This window comes from Lingula anatina, chromosome 1, assembly GCF_051362555.1.
Source record: "Lingula anatina isolate TDL-2025a chromosome 1, LinAna3.0, whole genome shotgun sequence".
In the NCBI taxonomy this organism is placed as follows: Eukaryota; Metazoa; Brachiopoda; class Lingulata; order Lingulida; family Lingulidae; genus Lingula; species Lingula anatina.
This window is the reverse complement of record NC_141767.1, coordinates 9,007,250-9,024,195: the sequence shown is the minus strand read 5'-3', so window position 1 is coordinate 9,024,195 and position 16,946 is coordinate 9,007,250. Positions and strand designations below refer to the sequence as shown.

Below are 16,946 nucleotides of genomic sequence, written 5' to 3'. Positions count from 1 at the left end.
TTTTACTATGTGTAAACATTCTTTATATTTGCAAGCTGTTGGAGTAATCTTTACCTACATGGAGATAAAAAATGACATATTTCACTTAAAATCACTTTCATGGTCTTATCTAGACTAAACAAGTGACATGATGGGGGTACAAACTATCATGGCACAACACTCATCTACTCACTTCTAGCTTATTTCTATCCAGTCCTCTTGGGGGATTAGATATTAGTTCTTCATATGGTATCGGCTGGAGCACAAAAGATTATTTAGTTATAAAATATGAGTGTATCAATAACTGATACCCTTGTGAAAAATTATTTGAAACATTACGATGTGATATACTTAAAATGTGAAGTAGTGAAACATAAGTTTGAGCTTGTGTAAAACATAATGGAGATATAGTAAGTATTCTTTAATCACAATGTACAAGCAAACATTTAAACAGATATTGTAACCAAAAATGACAAGGGGAGAGGGAATATTTTATGGGGCATTCAAACTAATTGTTGCCGACCCATGCGGCAAAATAAGTTGAAAAGTAAAATAAGTGTATTTAAATAATTGTTATTATTATTATTATTATTTGTTGTTGCATCGATTGCAAAACAAAACTAATGCAGTGCAAACAACGGGAATAAAAATTTCATCACACTAAAGGAAAACCCTCACCAACAACAACTAATACAAATAAAACAATGTGTCTGATCACCTTAATTCTGGACATTAAATTGTGTTAGAAAATCTTCAAATGTTAGTAATATTACCATTCACATTACTTGATGATGTCATTAATTCCAGAATCATGATAATCAGATTGTCTGAGGACAAAGTAAATCGATATTAAATCACTCATTAGTGCTCACACAGGAATCTTTAGAAAACAAAAGGACAATTTCATTTTTTTTTATGTTCACATTTGGGAACAAAAGAAATCTAGTTTGCCATTTTAATAAGGACCCTACTCATTTAAAAACTAGTAAAAGAGAAAATCTTTTTACTTTTTATAAAGGATTATCGCATTTTGCTTGTCCCCTTCTTTTCAAATGAAATGGCCCTTGTTTTAACAGAGTTTCAGTCATTAAATTACAAATATCTAGATAACAATATTACTGTTACTGTAACAGACTACAAATGCATTTTTCTTGTATCATACGCTTACATTAAAATTAAGTTTGGGCTGTCACAGAAAGATAATACTAAAATACTACTATAGATATCCATCTCTTTTCACTAAAAGTTGTTGTACTATTTCACACAGCAACCAAAAAGAATCTGAAAGAAAGCTAGAAAATCAAGCACCAAACTAAATTCACCCACACCACTTCAAGCACTAAAATCATAAGACTGTACAACCATGCACAATCTCCTGAAAAAATGCCAACAAACAGTTATGAAACCATCACTCTGTCATAGTGTGAATACCACCAACCAAAAACCACCACCAGGTTGGGAAAAAACACGGGTGTGCAACCATGCCCCATCATGCAGGGAGTCTATACCTGATCTGGTTCTTTGTTCTGCTCTTCCCGAGCCATGAACAAATTCTTTCGACTGTTTGACAATAATGCTGAGTTTACAAAAGGTGGTCCATCAGCTATTGATGTTGTTCGTTGTTGAGATAGTCTCTATAACATTGAGAAAAGGCAACATGGCAGGTCACATGCTTTGACAATGACTGTTGTCTATGGATTGGTCATCACAGATTATGTGCTGATCAGTTGAATTAAAATTTGTTCAACTTTTCCATTCACAGAAGAAAGCAACATTTGAAGCTGCCTTAGCATCCTTGGTAAAGCTGTGAACTTTTAACAGCATTTTTAAATGAAAGCACTTCTAAAGCTTATGTCATATTTCTCACAAAGATATACACTTTTCACCTTTTTTTTTGTTTGTTTGTTTGTTTTTTTTTTTGTACAGAATTTTTCAATTCCAAACTATCAAACAAGCATCACCCAACATATTTTGAGCCTGTGACTCAACAAATATAAGCAAATGCACAGTGACTTTTTCAAAATTTAAGAACCCTAAAATGATAAGCTGGATTTGACAAACAATTATAAAAAACCTTTAACACCTCACATCTAGAGCCACAAAAAAACATTATCTGCTCAAAATTTCTTTAGGGCAAATTAAAAGTAAACAAGTGGCAGATACAATATAAAATTGTCTTGATGATCATGTAGAGCAGATAATGCTTCAGTCTACCAAAAAATCCCAAAACCCTGACAAAATTCCAAAAACCTTTACTCCCAATCTTAACATACCTTTACACCATCATTGGACATAGAGGATGTGGATGTAACTGGAGAAGAAAAAAATCAAATTTCTCCCATAATAAATTTATGTATACGAGATCTTTAAAAGAGTACATTGCAAAAAATACTGACCTGAAGTATTTACATTTTACATTGCCAATAGAATTAACACTTTTAAGAAGAACAAATTAAGTTTTTCTATACATATTTTCAACCAACAAAATATGGCATCAAATAAAGCAGACTCACATGCAGATCTCCTTTCTAGTTTCTCTAATTCATCTCCACTATGACTGTGATCTATGTCGAACTGCAATGAAAAGATATAATTCATATTTAAGTGTCTTGTCTATAATTGAATTATAAATTAGGATCAGCAAAACCCTATTGCTTGAACATTATACGAATATAAATTAAAACAAAAATGTAACAAACACTTATTCAAAATCCCTCAACATATTCACTTGCTTAGTTTTGACTCAAATCAGCATAAAAAACAAAATCTTGAATTTAAGCAAATGTTTTCTACTTTGTTCCTTCCTTCCTTTCTTTCTTCTTCTTTTTCTTTTTTTTTTTTTTTGAGGGGGGTGGGGGAACACAAGCTCTGGAGCACCATCATTGTTGAAGAAGACCATGGTTTGACAGACACTCACTGAGAAATGAGATAGGGGTGGCCCTCCACTGATTGGCATCGTGGCCGACTTGGAGCGTGTCCCAGCCAGACAGCCGCCCGTGTACCCTGGCTTGGGCGGGGACATGTGTCCTGGCAGTGTGGACGTAGAGCGCACGTCACGACGCGGGTAAACATTGGGAGAACCTTGTAGCAAATCTTCAGAATGCCTACGCAGATGGTCTGCATACCTTGATGGAGCTACAAAAACAGGTACACAGGTATTCAACTGGTTTTACAATATATAGTGTTTTGTATGGGTTAATTTAATCCTGTAAATTTTGCATGTATGACACTGGGAAATATCAGTCTTGATTACCAGCTTACCATGACAAGGAACTTGTTTAACAAAAAACTTAGTCTGAACTTAAAGGCCAAGCTTTTAGCCTACTTAGTTCAAGATAAATTTGTAATCCACTCAAACAAGTATAGAAACATCAGTCATATCCTTCTTGTTATAAAACAGACACAGCGTTTCATTTCATTAGATTGCTCTTATCTTGGGACAAAGTAGATTAGAAATTTGGTCTAAAAAAATTAGACCATTTTTTTTTTTTGCTACAGTTGTTTTGTGAAGCAGGCCCCTGGTGAGCTGGTAATTGCAACTGATATTTCTTGGTGCCATTAATATCAAGTTCTTAGAGAGGAGACAGCAGGTGCCATTTTAATTATGGTTTATATTATGACCTGGATGTGAGGAGATAAACCCACAGCCTACTGCACTAGAGGCAGACATTCTATAAAGGCAATCTCATCAAGCTGTACATTAATTTAACAATGAAGAAAATCCTTTATGACTGAGCATAACCTACATGTATGTCAAATCATCAAACAAAACTTATTTAAAATATAATTTTTTTTTAATATGGGCGGGGTCCCAACAGTGGGATCCCAGTTATCACAGACATAAAAGTGATGTTATTTGTGGACAGTGGTCCTGGCCAATTATCACGCTCAATCATCAACAAATGACTTATCGCAATGCAGCTAACCAAACAAATTTAATCTTAATCCATCATAAAAGGTAAATTTAAAATTGTGACATTGTTAATGAGAAAAAAATATTGGTTATACTTTGACAATCTATTCAAAACTTTTACTTACATGCATAATGGTGTGATTCAAAGCGCGTTCGATACTTTGGCTCGTGATCAGCAGCAGGGGTCCGTGAGGCGCTGACTGGATCGATGACTTTATGTTTCTTCATCTCCACCTTATGCTGCAGATCTTTAAGTATGGACTGACTCATGGGAGACTCTTTGGAAGCTTTTTCCAGTTCAACAAGTTCTTTTTGCACTTTCTCATCAATAGGAGGCTCTTCTTCCTCCTCGTCTTCATCTTTTTCCCCTCTGCTTTTTCGCCTTTCTCTCACTAAAAAAGAATGGATAAAACTTAAAACTACAACAAAGACCATCCTGTAACAGAATTAACACATACAGATTACAACAGCAGCTTTCACATGTACAAAGCACCAGTACAAAACCAAAAGCAGCAGATAATTTATGCCAACCAGCACAAAACCTCCCTGAAAAAATTTATTTTTTTCTCGATGCTCCAGCTCTCTTCTCTTCACCAGTTCTAATGCAAACAAGCATAATACTGGAGTTCATTGTAGTTGCTGCCATAGAGAACAACAGCACACAACATATATAAGAGAAGATAGGGATTTACTGGTACTACTACAAAGCAAAGGAAGATGGAAAGAAGGATGGATGGATGGTATACATATAGACTAAGAGATGTTACTGAGAGGTAATTAAACAGCTACACTAAAAGAAAAAAAAACTAGAGGATCAGAGAGGCGATACCGCCTCCGAATATTGTACCACCAGCTGGAGCAAGCGCATTCGTATAGACCCCCACATACACAAAATAAGGGGTGCAGCCACCAGTCTTGTGCTTGACAAGCTGTAAAAATGCAATCAACAAGAATTTTCAAAATATGCAAAAAATATATATAACTAAAAATGGTGCAATCAAAGTTAAGTTCATTGTAAGGTAGGTCAAAGGTCAATTTCAAGGTCACAGTAAATTGCCAGTATATGACTTCCTATCCAACTTCAATAGTAACTATGGACCTATCTCTGCCAGTTTTGGAGATAAAAGGGAAGCAAAATTTGCAAAGTTCAGTTCATGGTGAAAAGTAGGTCAAAGGTCAATTTCAAGGTCACAGTAAGATTGCCAGTATATGACTTCCTATTCAACTTCAATAGTAACTATGGACCTATCTCTGCCAGTTTTGGAGATAAAAGGGAAGCAAAATTTGCAAAGTTCAGTTCATGGTGAAAAGTAGGTCAAAGGTCAATTTCAAGGTCACATTTAGATTGCCAGTATATGACTTCCTATTCAACTTCAATAGTAACTATGGACCTATCTCTGCCAGTTTTGGAGATAAAAGGGAAGCAAAATTTGCAAAGTTCAGTTCATGGTGAAAAGAAGGTCAAAGGTCAATTTCAAGGTCACAGTAAAATTGCCAGTATATGACTTCCTATGCAAGTTCAATAGTAACTATGGACCTATCTCTGCCAGTTTTGGAGATAAAAGGGAAGCAAATTTTGCAAAGTTCAGTTCAAGGTGAAAAGTAGGTCAAAGGTCAATTTCAAGGTCACAGTAAAATTGCCAGTATATGACTTCCTATTCAAGTTCAATAGTAACTATGGACCTATCTCTGCCAGTTTTGGAGATAAAAGGGAAGCAAAATTTGCAAAGTTCAGTTCATGGTGATAAGTAGGTCAAAGGTCAATTTCAAGGTCACAGTAAGATTGCCAGTATATGACTTCCTATTCAACTTCAATAGTAACTATGGACCTATCTCTGCCAGTTTTGGAGATAAAAGGGAAGCAAAATTTGCAAAGTTCAGTTCATGGTGAAAAGTAGGTCAAAGGTCAATTTCAAGGTCACATTTAGATTGCCAGTATATGACTTCCTATTCAACTTCAATAGTAACTATGGACCTATCTCTGCCAGTTTTGGAGATAAAAGGGAAGCAAAATTTGCAAAGTTCAGTTCATGGTGAAAAGAAGGTCAAAGGTCAATTTCAAGGTCACAGTAAAATTGCCAGTATATGACTTCCTATGCAAGTTCAATAGTAACTATGGACCTATCTCTGCCAGTTTTGGAGATAAAAGGGAAGCAAATTTTGCAAAGTTCAGTTCAAGGTGAAAAGTAGGTCAAAGGTCAATTTCAAGGTCACAGTAAAATTGCCAGTATATGACTTCCTATTCAAGTTCAATAGTAACTATGGACCTATCTCTGCCAGTTTTGGAGATAAAAGGGAAGCAAAATTTGCAAAGTTCAGTTCATGGTGATAAGTAGGTCAAAGGTCAATTTCAAGGTCACAGTAAGATTGCCAGTATATGACTTCCTATTCAACTTCAATAGTAACTATGGACCTATCTCTGCCAGTTTTGGAGATAAAAGGGAAGCAAAATTTGCAAAGTTCAGTTCATGGTGAAAAGTAGGTCAAAGGTCAATGTCAAGGTCACAGTAAGATTGCCAGTATATGACTTCCTATTCAACTTCAATAGTAACTATGGACCTATCTCTGCCAGTTTTGGAGATATAAGGGACTAAATGTTATAATTTTGGAGTTACCATAATGTGCCATAAATTTCCTACAGAAAAAATTAATTAAAATAAAGAAAAGGTGATTTTGGTCAAAGTTCTTGAAATGGGAGGTTCTCTGAAGTTGCAGAAGTTTAAATTTGATAAAATAATGTCATTTTTGACCACAAGTTGTCTGCTTTGCCAAGCATTATGTTTTATTTTTCCGGAGTTCAAAATTTATTATCCATTACCGTACTGCACATTTTTACGGAAGCCGACTGGTGCCATATGTTGAAAAAAAAAATTATCTCGAAATTTCGAGATAGCATTTTTTTTGTTCAAATTTCAAAATACTATCTCGAAATTTCGAGATAAATTTTTTTGCTCAAATATCAAAATGCTATCTCGAAATTTCGAGATAATTTTTTTTTTGTTCAAATTTCAAAATGCTATCTCGAAATTTCGAGATAAAAATTTTTTTTGTTCAAATTTCAAAATAGTATCTCGAAATTTCGAGATAATTTTTTTTTCTACATATGGCACCAGTCGGCTTCCGTACATTTTCCTTTCACCACCAATATGTACTTTCTGATACAGCGTAACTCGAAAACCGTATGGAATACAAAAAAACCGAGACCACCTCCAGTGTTGGGCTTTACATGCTCTACAAAATGCAAAAAAGAATGGGTCTCTAGCATTAACGGTTCCCGAATTAGAGACAGTTTTCAGTTTCGGTATCTTATGGCCGCTACTCCTGTGAAAATGCACCGATTGACCCCAAATTCACGGAGATGAAAGATGACCTGAAGGGTAACACTTTCCAATAATATTATTGGTTAAGTCTGTGTGGCGTCTGAATAACAGGGCAAAAAAATTTTTTTTTGTAAAAAATTTCATTTTTTTGAAAATTTTGACCCATTTGACCTTGAAGTAAAGGTCAAAGGTCAAATCCGAGGGTATATTTGAAATCTACACATATGACTTTTGGAAAGCCGTCTGTAGAAATTTTTCCCGTAACTCCTTCTGTAGGGTAGATAATTAGCATTTAATTTTGCCATTTTTAGACAAGGGTGCATTGCAATGAGTGCCACACCCAGACCCCAATACCGACAAAGCCCAAATTTTACGTGGAACGAGTTGAGATTATAGGTGACCTAAATCCATGAGATGGGTACGGGGGCCCTTACCGTCTAGGAGGAGAAGCGGTAACGGTAACATGGCGGCGGAGCCGGCGGAACGGAACGGATGGGACCGAAACCATGTGTACCGCCAGCGCTAACGCTGGTGGTAAATTTTTTTGTTCAAATTTCAAAATAGTATCTCGAAATTTCGAGATAATTTTTTTTTCTACATATGGCACCAGTGGGCTTCCGTACATTTTCCTTTCACCACCAATATGTACTTTTTGATACAGCGTAACTCGAAAACCGTATGGAATACAAAAAAACCGAGACCACCTCCAGTGTTGGGCTTTACATGCTCTACAAAATGCAAAAAAGAATGGGTCTCTAGCATTAACGGTTCCCGAATTAGAGACAGTTTTCAGTTTCGGTATCTTATGGCCGCTACTCCTGTGAAAATGCACCGATTGACCCCAAATTCACGGAGATGAAAGATGACCTGAAGGGTAACACTTTCCAATAATATTATTGGTTAAGTCTGTGTGGTGTCTGAATAACAGGGCAAAAAATTTTTTTTTCGTAAAAAATTTCATTTTTTTGAAAATTTTGGCCCATTTGACCTTGAAGTAAAGGTCAAAGGTCAAATCCGAGGGTATATTTGAAATCTACACATATGACTTTTGGAAAGCCGTCTGTAGAAAATTTTCCCGTAACTCCTTCCGTAGGGTAGATAATTAGCATTTAATTTTGCCATTTTTGGACAAGGGTGCATTGCAATGAGTGCCACACCCAGACCCCAATACCGACAAAGCCCAAATTTTACGTGGAACGAGTTGAGATTATAGGTGACCTAAATCCATGAGATGGGTATGGGGGGCCTTACCGTCTAGGAGGAGAAGCGGTAACGGTAGCCGTCCGGCGGAGCCGGCGGAGCCGGCGGAGCCGGCGGAACGATCCGGACGAGACCGAAACCATGTGTACCGCCAGCGCTAACGCTGGTGGTACAATAATAAGCAAATCTGTTAGATTTTTTCACCAGACATTTACAGTGTTTAAGAAAGAAAAAAATAAGCCCTATGTTGAGACAGGAATGTGCCAATACAATATCAGCCTGCCTCATATGTCTAAATTCATACTTACACCTCTCATTAACTGAGTATTTTATGGTTGGCCTGCCACACATATCTACATGGAGAAGGTGGAGGGCGAGTCCTGGGATAACCTGCTATGTACTTACACCTCTCATTAACTGAGTATTTTATGGTTGGCCTGCCACACATATCTACATGGAGAAGGTGGAGGGCGAGTCCTGGGATAACCTGCTATGTACTATACCGACTGTACTCACGTAATTCTGGAAGAATAACTGCCAAGGACGGAGGCCCTGGCCAATCATCTCGCTCGATCTTCCGCGGACGATTTGGCTCAGGCACTTTGGCAGATGGGAATGCGGCTAACTTAACAGGGTCCTCTTCATCCAATTGTTCGGATTCTTCCGAAGGAGGCACATTTTGTTTGGACTTTTGTCTGAGCTTCTCTGATTGCAAAGGTTAGCAGATAGATAGAGAAAGAAAATAAACCAATAGATCAAAGTAGTGAAAGAAATGAAAAGAGCCAGTACTGCTTAGAGTTTTTTGAATTTCTGAATTATTGAAGTCTGCACAGCCCTCTACGTGCACTCTTCCAACAAACAAGCTAACAGAGAGAAAACTGAACACACACACACACACACACACACACACACACACACACACACACACACACACACACACACACACCAAAATATCGTAAGACATTTCATCTCCAACAACCACAGTAAATATCATTTTGGTTAAAGTCTGTTTCTATAACTTTACCCAAAGGAATATCAATACCAATGGAGAGGGCAATAAACTAAATTAATTCCCAACAGTACTGTCCCTAGTCAGGTGAAGGCAAACATAAGGCAGGAATTACATACACACCATCTCAGTCACAAAGCATGCAACTGTGATCGAGTGCTGCAACAGAAAAAATGGAAAATGAAAGGTCAGGAAACGGCACTGAATTCAAAAGCAAGACCATAATTTACAAGAGACCAGGCATAATTATAGATACAGTAGCACTCAGGAGCAACTGGGGAACAAAATGCAGCTTAAAATGTGGCACAGACATTATATCAAGATGAAGCATTGTGCACTTTGAAACATAAAATGATGGACATAAGATGATGAACAATGAACAAAAATAAAAGAAGAAAAAGAACATAACTCATAAGAAATGATAAGTGAAAACAGGCCTGAAAATGAAAACATTCAGAAGAGAAAAATAAGGGAAGAAAGTATAGTTGCTAAGGAAAGGAAACCAAGCCGAGCTAGCCAATGTCACTAACTCAAACCATGTGCTCTGCACATGTAGCAGGAAACGCACTACATGTTTTTCGGAAAGATAAAAAGTGTGCAAAGGTCAGATAATAACTGAACAGAAATAACATAAAATAGAATATGAGGGGAAATAAACTGAACATACTTACCACACACAAGCTGCAGGTACAGGAACCCATAGCAAAAATGCTTATGCCAATTCAATCTTATTCTACATATTCAACAAAGCTGAAGCTATTGTAGACTGATGTAAAACTCAAATGTGCAATGCATCCGTCAATTTATACTTATAACATAAACAAAACAACTTGGCTCACTCTAGCATTATTAAAACCATGAGACTAATTTTTTGTTCAAAATTTAATTTGAGGCCATATCAATGGGCTAGCATTCAATAAAATAATTTTCCAACTTTCATTTTCTCAGCCAAATTAAATACTTTAAGCCACTGCCAAAAGGTTTTTTATTAACTTTTTCTATTTGCTAGCGTGAGCCTGTTATAAAGTAAAATAAACCTACTCATTTCAGGAAAGACAGCGGCTGCACAGGGAGGTCCCGGCCAGTCATCTCTCTCGATTGGCGCAGGCTCTTTGGGGGCAGGTCTATGTCCGCCAGGAAAATGGCTGAGCTTTATAGGTTCTTCATTATTGAGTGCTACTGGGGATTTGCTTCTGATCTGGCGCCGTTGAATAGAATTGACTGCATAAAAGAATAAGAAAGTCTAATAAAATCATACATTAAGAAATCTGATAAAATCTGAGAGATATAAAAGGAAGAGTTGCTTTGTTTTAATACTGCAGTGATCTGATTTCTGGATAACACATAATCAATGTATATCTACTTTTACTTCTCTAATGCAAATCAAACAGATACACAACTAGCTTCTGGATTAGACATAAACAATTTAAATCTACTTTCTTCTACAATGCATGTTAAATAGATACAAACTAGATTCTATAGATACAAACTATTCTAACTTTAGTAAAAAAAATAAATAAATAAACAAAAAAAAAAAAAATACAAAATGGCTTCAATCTGAAAACCTACTGATCAAAGGCTACTGCCCCCCACTACAGTTTATGCAATATTTTATCATATGTAAGATTATTGAACATTTCTAAAAACCTTTTGCAAAATGAAAAATTATACTTGAGAGATCATTAACAGCTTTTTCATAAAGATAACTAGCATGTATGGTTGTTTGGGTTTAACAAACAGGCTATTGATTTCCAGGGTTTAACTTTTTAAAATCAATAGCCAGTCCTCTGCGCGGCAGTCATTTGGCAAAAATATCTCCTGTACAATTCGTTTAAATGATGTTTCCGCCCAAACAGCTTAATCTGAAGTACCATTTTTCAATAATTTCCTGGCCCTATTTTATCTCTCCACTAGAAACACTTGAATAATGGGAGTGACTCAAAAAAATACCAAAACCAAAAAGTTCAGCTTCCTTTATAGATTAAATATACAACTAAATTGAATCTTAAAATGCAACATTCAACTCAGGTCACCTGCAATTGTATACTAGTAAAGAAATTCAGAATTTCTATAATTTTATGGTAAAAAATGTCCAATAATCTACACTGAACAATTTGTTGTGCCATGGACATTTTCTGGACAAACAATGGAACAAGTTATTGGCCAGCATAAGATATCGTTGTTCTTAAACATATTAGTTACTTGTAACCTCTACCTACTTTTAAATATCTTGAGACAATGATGACGACTACTATTACCACTACTACCACTACTTCTACTACTTCTACTACTACTAGAACAGAGTATTACTAGATATCCATCTCCTTGTACAGAGATGTTTCCACTCACCTAGAACCCCCATTGCGCCTGGTTTTGGAGAGATAAGATAAATACATTAATGATTATTAACTTTGACAACAATATCAATACTAACAATATATGTATAAATATAATGGTTAGCAAAGGTATCTTGCAAAACTCATTTTGGTAGCCAAATGATGCTGAACAATGCAGTGCTAAAACCACCAATGAAGCTCCCAGGAACTTGATAAACAGAATGCTAACACAAACATTAAAGGTAAATATATAAATTCTTTTTGAACAAAAACAATTTATGTAAGTATCATGATTATTCATCTAAAAATATCATTATTTTGAGTTCAATAATGTTACTAAAATCTGTCTTTTTAGTTCAAGATTTAAAGTTCAGTTGTAGTCTGAGAAGCCCCATTAAACCGACTGTCATGAAATAGATATTCATCCAGAAATGTGGCATGTGTCAAATAAATTACTCTTACATGGAAATTGATATACTTTTCTTGACTATTTAATTTTCTTATTCCACAAATGTATAAGGTTCTCACATTAATGTCAGAAAGTAGTGGCTTTTCAATACAACTGCACTCATCTCTGCTGTACTAATCTAAATCTCCCACAAAAATGTAGAGCTATCACCTTATGAGGGAATATATCCATCTAGCAGCAAACAATTTTTTTTCAAAATTGGACAGAGAAAAAAATTCCATCAAAATTTCATCTCAATCCATTTCAGCATAGATATTTGCACAAAAAATCAATCACAAGGCATTCGTCAGGCATGCTCTTTGTCAGATCTCATTTTTCTCAGAAGATAAAAAATATTGGGAGCATTCACAGTCCAGCTGGGACGGTTCAACTTAGTACTACACTGCATAAGTAGACTTGCATCCCTATGCCCCCCCCTTATATGAATCAAGTCACCTGCTAAGCCTATTGGAAAATTGGACAGAGAATTATATCTCATTATAAGTGGCAGTTTGGTACTAGGTAAAGCTGTCATACCTGGACTAAAAACGCACCTTAACGTTGATGGCAGGAATATGCAAGAGATTTTTTAATAGAAGTTATAGTGGTATAAGTCTAGTATTTTGAGGCAGCTGAAGGAATTTCAGTACATACTTTCCAAAACATAAGTATTTTGTCATGCATACAGGTCAAGAAAACAACCCCTGCCCCCATATTTTTCTTTTATGTTGATGCTGTCCCATATATGAAAAAAAAGTTAGCTGCTAAATTGAACATTCTTTGGATGGTAACCTACTTGATGTTACAGGCTCTGTTGGATAACCATGGCAACAGAATCAGGAATAAATAAAAAAGATAAAAAGCATACTGTTAAAAGCATAGCAACCATCACCAGGCAATGAACTGGGTGCAATCAATAGTGGTCTATCTCTCATAACCCACATAAACAGTTACTGTGATTTAGGAGGAAAAAAATTGAAGGAGAAAAAAAAACAGGAGAACAATACACATTGCTTATATTTCTGCAAATGGAAAAGAATGTCTTAAGAACAGGTACTTATAAGAATATCTGTTCTGCTAAATTTGTCAAAATAAAAGTTTTCTCTGGATTTTTTTCTTCCCACATTACTCAAATATCAGCCTCTGTTTAAACTGCTCATGAAACTTGTAAATGGCACCCTACAAATGAAGAAGACTAAAGAGCAGAGAGTAATTTAATGTGTCTCTCATTGCTCTGTTCTCTTGGCGCCACTGCTGAAGTGAAAATGAGCTGGCGTTCTGCAGCTTTAATACATGGGCAATGCAAGGGTATTTGAGAGAGTTCACTATTATGTCTAGGCAATAAAAAGACAGAAAAAGAAACAGAAATATCCCCAATTCTATTCAAATAATGGATCAAAGTATATCGGTTAATGGAGTTAAGCTTGCAATAGTCCCCCAGGTTTGTGTATTTCACCCAGGAAGTGGGTTATTATAAAAGGAACATTCCTTAATTCAGCAAAAAATGAAAAATAAAGGACAAACCTGCTGAATAACTTCTTGCTAAAATGCATGATAATGTAGCAACTTAAAATAGCAATAAAATGGATAAAAAAGAACTAAAAAAGGAACCACTGTCATTCCCTCTATGCACCAGAAATAATTATCAAAAATTTTACGATAAAAATATTCAGTCGTCAACACTGATGAAGCTGACAAAATGCATTTAACAAAATTGTTTCTATATCAATATGAACATTTTTAATATCGAAAAAGGTTTAAATACAAGTACTCGTGTGTACAAATTTCAATCTTCATAATAATTTCAATAAAAGATCAATCAATCTTCAAGGATAAAAATGAACACATTGTATCATACCTCTTTTGGTTGGTTTCACCAAATTACTCAGTGTGGCTGATTTTGTTGAGTATGAAAAGTTTTCTGAAAAAGAAAAGGGATTAAATTTTCAAAACAAAAGGCCAAGGGCAATTAAACGGCAATCAACATGATAATGTTTGACATTAACGTAGGGCTTATTACTACAAAACATACCAAGTGGCTGTATATAAAATAAAGTATAATCTTTTCTTCTAAACTTAAAATGTTGAAATTGATTGACTTATTAAACTTCAGACAAAACAAAATCCCTTAATCTATCCTGTTTTAAGTCAATCCATCAGGATTAACGACCCTTATCAAATAGAACACCTCTCATTTCTTAATGTTCACAGCTTAAAGGGATAATAACTCTTTGTATGAGATCTTTATTTCACAATAAAAACATTGTGAATAACTCATAGAAATATAATATATTCTGTTTTACCACAAAAATGGCAATTATAGCTATTATTCTGATATCTGAGCTTGTCTTTAGACCACGTGACCTCCATTGATGGCTATACTCTGTTAAAATCTCTTAAGTGATTTTAACAAAAAACCAAACTTTTTAGAAAAAAAACCAGGGACTAACTTTGAATGTAAAAATGGATTCATTAACCATTGGTAAGTATGGGAAAATTGTTGTTTACTCCAGGAAAATTCATTTTTTGGCCGAAACGAAGAGTTATTATCCCTTTAACTGGAAGTGAAAAATTGGCCATAACTGGCAATGTTTCAATGTCATGAAAGTCTCACACTCATGGAAATAAATATCACACACCAAGGGGGGGATAGATTACATGGCACTTAACGGGTACCAAACCAAATTTCTGCATGAAGTAGTGCAATCAATCCTACCCATGCCCTGTGACTTAACCAACCATAGTACATTGGTATGGAGCCAAAATGATGTTGAAACGGGACCATGTCACAAACCTGGTCTGTGAAAGTTTGGTGACAAAGGTTTTCCAGGTACTATCCTTCCAGAGGAAGCTCTTTTCAGGTAATTTGGGTCTCCATCCTTCAAGTAACTTGTGTTGTAGAATTTCCCAAACTCGAAGGATCTGCCACTCGAGCCCAAGGAGTCTCCCTGAAATAATAATAATAATAAATGCTCCATACCAATGCCGTCATATTTTGTGAAAATTTTCACTATACCAATATGCAAATCACTGAATATAGCATAGTACATTGGCTATGTATCTTCCAAGGGAAACCTTTAATCCTTACCATATCATGTACTTATTACAAATGGATATAAACCTTTCATCTTTTCTTTGGACTTACTATAATGAATATAAACATTTGATCCTTACTGTGGACATTCTCCGCAGAACATCAACCAATATATATATACAGACATGGATGTGCTATGATCACAATGTATATTCTATTGGGAATATTGTATATGAATCAATAGCCCATGTACTTTAGCTGGAAAGTTGATTTGTGAGTTCACTTCACTATGCTGACAATACTTGACAATGACACTCAGACTGAATCAATATGCATTATCTTTTATCTTCCATCTTAAATGCCAGCATATAAATATGACATGCAGAATTGTAACATCACCTAACTTAATCTTAAAAATACTGTTTTGGGGCTAAATCAAACTAATAAATTCAAAATAAAATATTTTAAAATCTGCACAGAAACAGAATCATTGGCAGTACTAACCAAAGCAAAAAATAACATGCCATCAGTAATTAAGAAGTACCTTAAACATAAACGTGTCTTCGTTATTTCACTGGCAAACCTTACCCTTTTTCTGAACCCTTCTGATGAACTCTGACTACTGGTAGAGTAGGGACTGGGACTGCGAAACTGCTCACAGGGGAGGAAATAAAAACAGTCAAAACAACAAAAAGCAAAAATAAATCAGATCACAACAAAACAACTAGGTTAAATCATAAAATTATGATTACAACAACAATACAAAAATATAACCTAATATGCAACAACAATGAACTCATGCACATAAGGAAAATACTGTCATCAAAACATTGGAATATCATAACAATAAAAACAAAATGCTAATTAATAATAATAAATGTTGTTCACACAAATAGTTAACATCAATGTCAATGATAACATCTTAAAATTCATGTGAAAGGAACTGAAAGACAGAACAAGGCAGCAAAGCTGTCAAATGTACAGACAAAAAACAGGAAATAACTATGCACAAAATAGGCTACTGTCATTTGTGATGCAAAAGTACATTATGTGAATGATTGAATCTGACAAACTGCAATGATATGAGTTTATTTCCATTTTTGAAACTTTATTACACAATACACGATGACAAGTTTACCATCATTTTTACAAAATCAACTAACAATGTTGTAAAGATGCAGGAAATGTCAAACAAACACTTTTATGTATCTTATTAATTAAATAATGAAACTGTTAACATGCCTAAGAATTAAATCTGAGGAAATGTGAAAAAACAGCATAACTTCTAAAATAATGGTTTGATCATGCTGATTTTCGAACTTGACCTGCGTTTTATGAATATTCATCAGCTCTGTAAATATAAAGCCAAAAAGTAAAACTGCCTTCCATTTATCTTGTTTACAATGAAAGTGCACGGCGCTGGCGACGGCGACGACAGATGCAGGTGATGGCAATATGTACAGACACATCTATATATATTTACTGTACTGTTTGAGAACAGTAAGTGACATGGTTTTTCTTAAATGGTCATCATGGGAGCAGTGCCCAAAATAGGTTTTTTTCAAATTTTGATGCAATATTACATAATGTTTAACAGCATAATGACCATCAATTTTTAATAATAAAATATTAGTATCATGGATATTCAGAAAATGTGACTAGCAAAGGTCTTCAGGCCCATGGAACTTCAAAGTCACAACTTAAAAA

General features: G+C 35.2%; 1 protein-coding gene across 25 annotated transcripts in view; it reads right to left on the bottom strand.

The window, feature by feature from the left end:
- LOC106151864 (uncharacterized) overlaps positions 1 to 16,946 on the bottom strand; it is a 49,196-nt gene that overhangs the window by 3,238 nt on the left and 29,012 nt on the right. For 12 of the 25 annotated variants that reach the window (XM_086996272.1, XM_086996327.1, XM_086996260.1 and 9 more), the window contains 14 exons: positions 15,828 to 15,890; positions 15,000 to 15,153; positions 14,064 to 14,126; positions 13,730 to 13,747; positions 13,002 to 13,016; positions 11,771 to 11,788; positions 10,463 to 10,642; positions 8,929 to 9,117; positions 4,018 to 4,284; positions 2,897 to 3,114; positions 2,493 to 2,553; positions 2,253 to 2,290; positions 1,488 to 1,613; positions 173 to 235 (listed from right to left, as the gene is read on the bottom strand). In XM_086996272.1, the coding sequence (XP_086852398.1) occupies positions 173 to 235; positions 1,488 to 1,613; positions 2,253 to 2,290; positions 2,493 to 2,553; positions 2,897 to 3,114; positions 4,018 to 4,284; positions 8,929 to 9,117; positions 10,463 to 10,642; positions 11,771 to 11,788; positions 13,002 to 13,016; positions 13,730 to 13,747; positions 14,064 to 14,126; positions 15,000 to 15,153; positions 15,828 to 15,890 (1,473 nt within the window). The remainder of the gene's footprint in view (positions 1 to 172; positions 236 to 1,487; positions 1,614 to 2,252; positions 2,291 to 2,492; positions 2,554 to 2,896; positions 3,115 to 4,017; positions 4,285 to 8,928; positions 9,118 to 10,462; positions 10,643 to 11,770; positions 11,789 to 13,001; positions 13,017 to 13,729; positions 13,748 to 14,063; positions 14,127 to 14,999; positions 15,154 to 15,827; positions 15,891 to 16,946) is intronic. The other 13 variants (XM_086996309.1, XM_086996365.1, XM_086996303.1 and 10 more) reach the window with 8 other exon arrangements.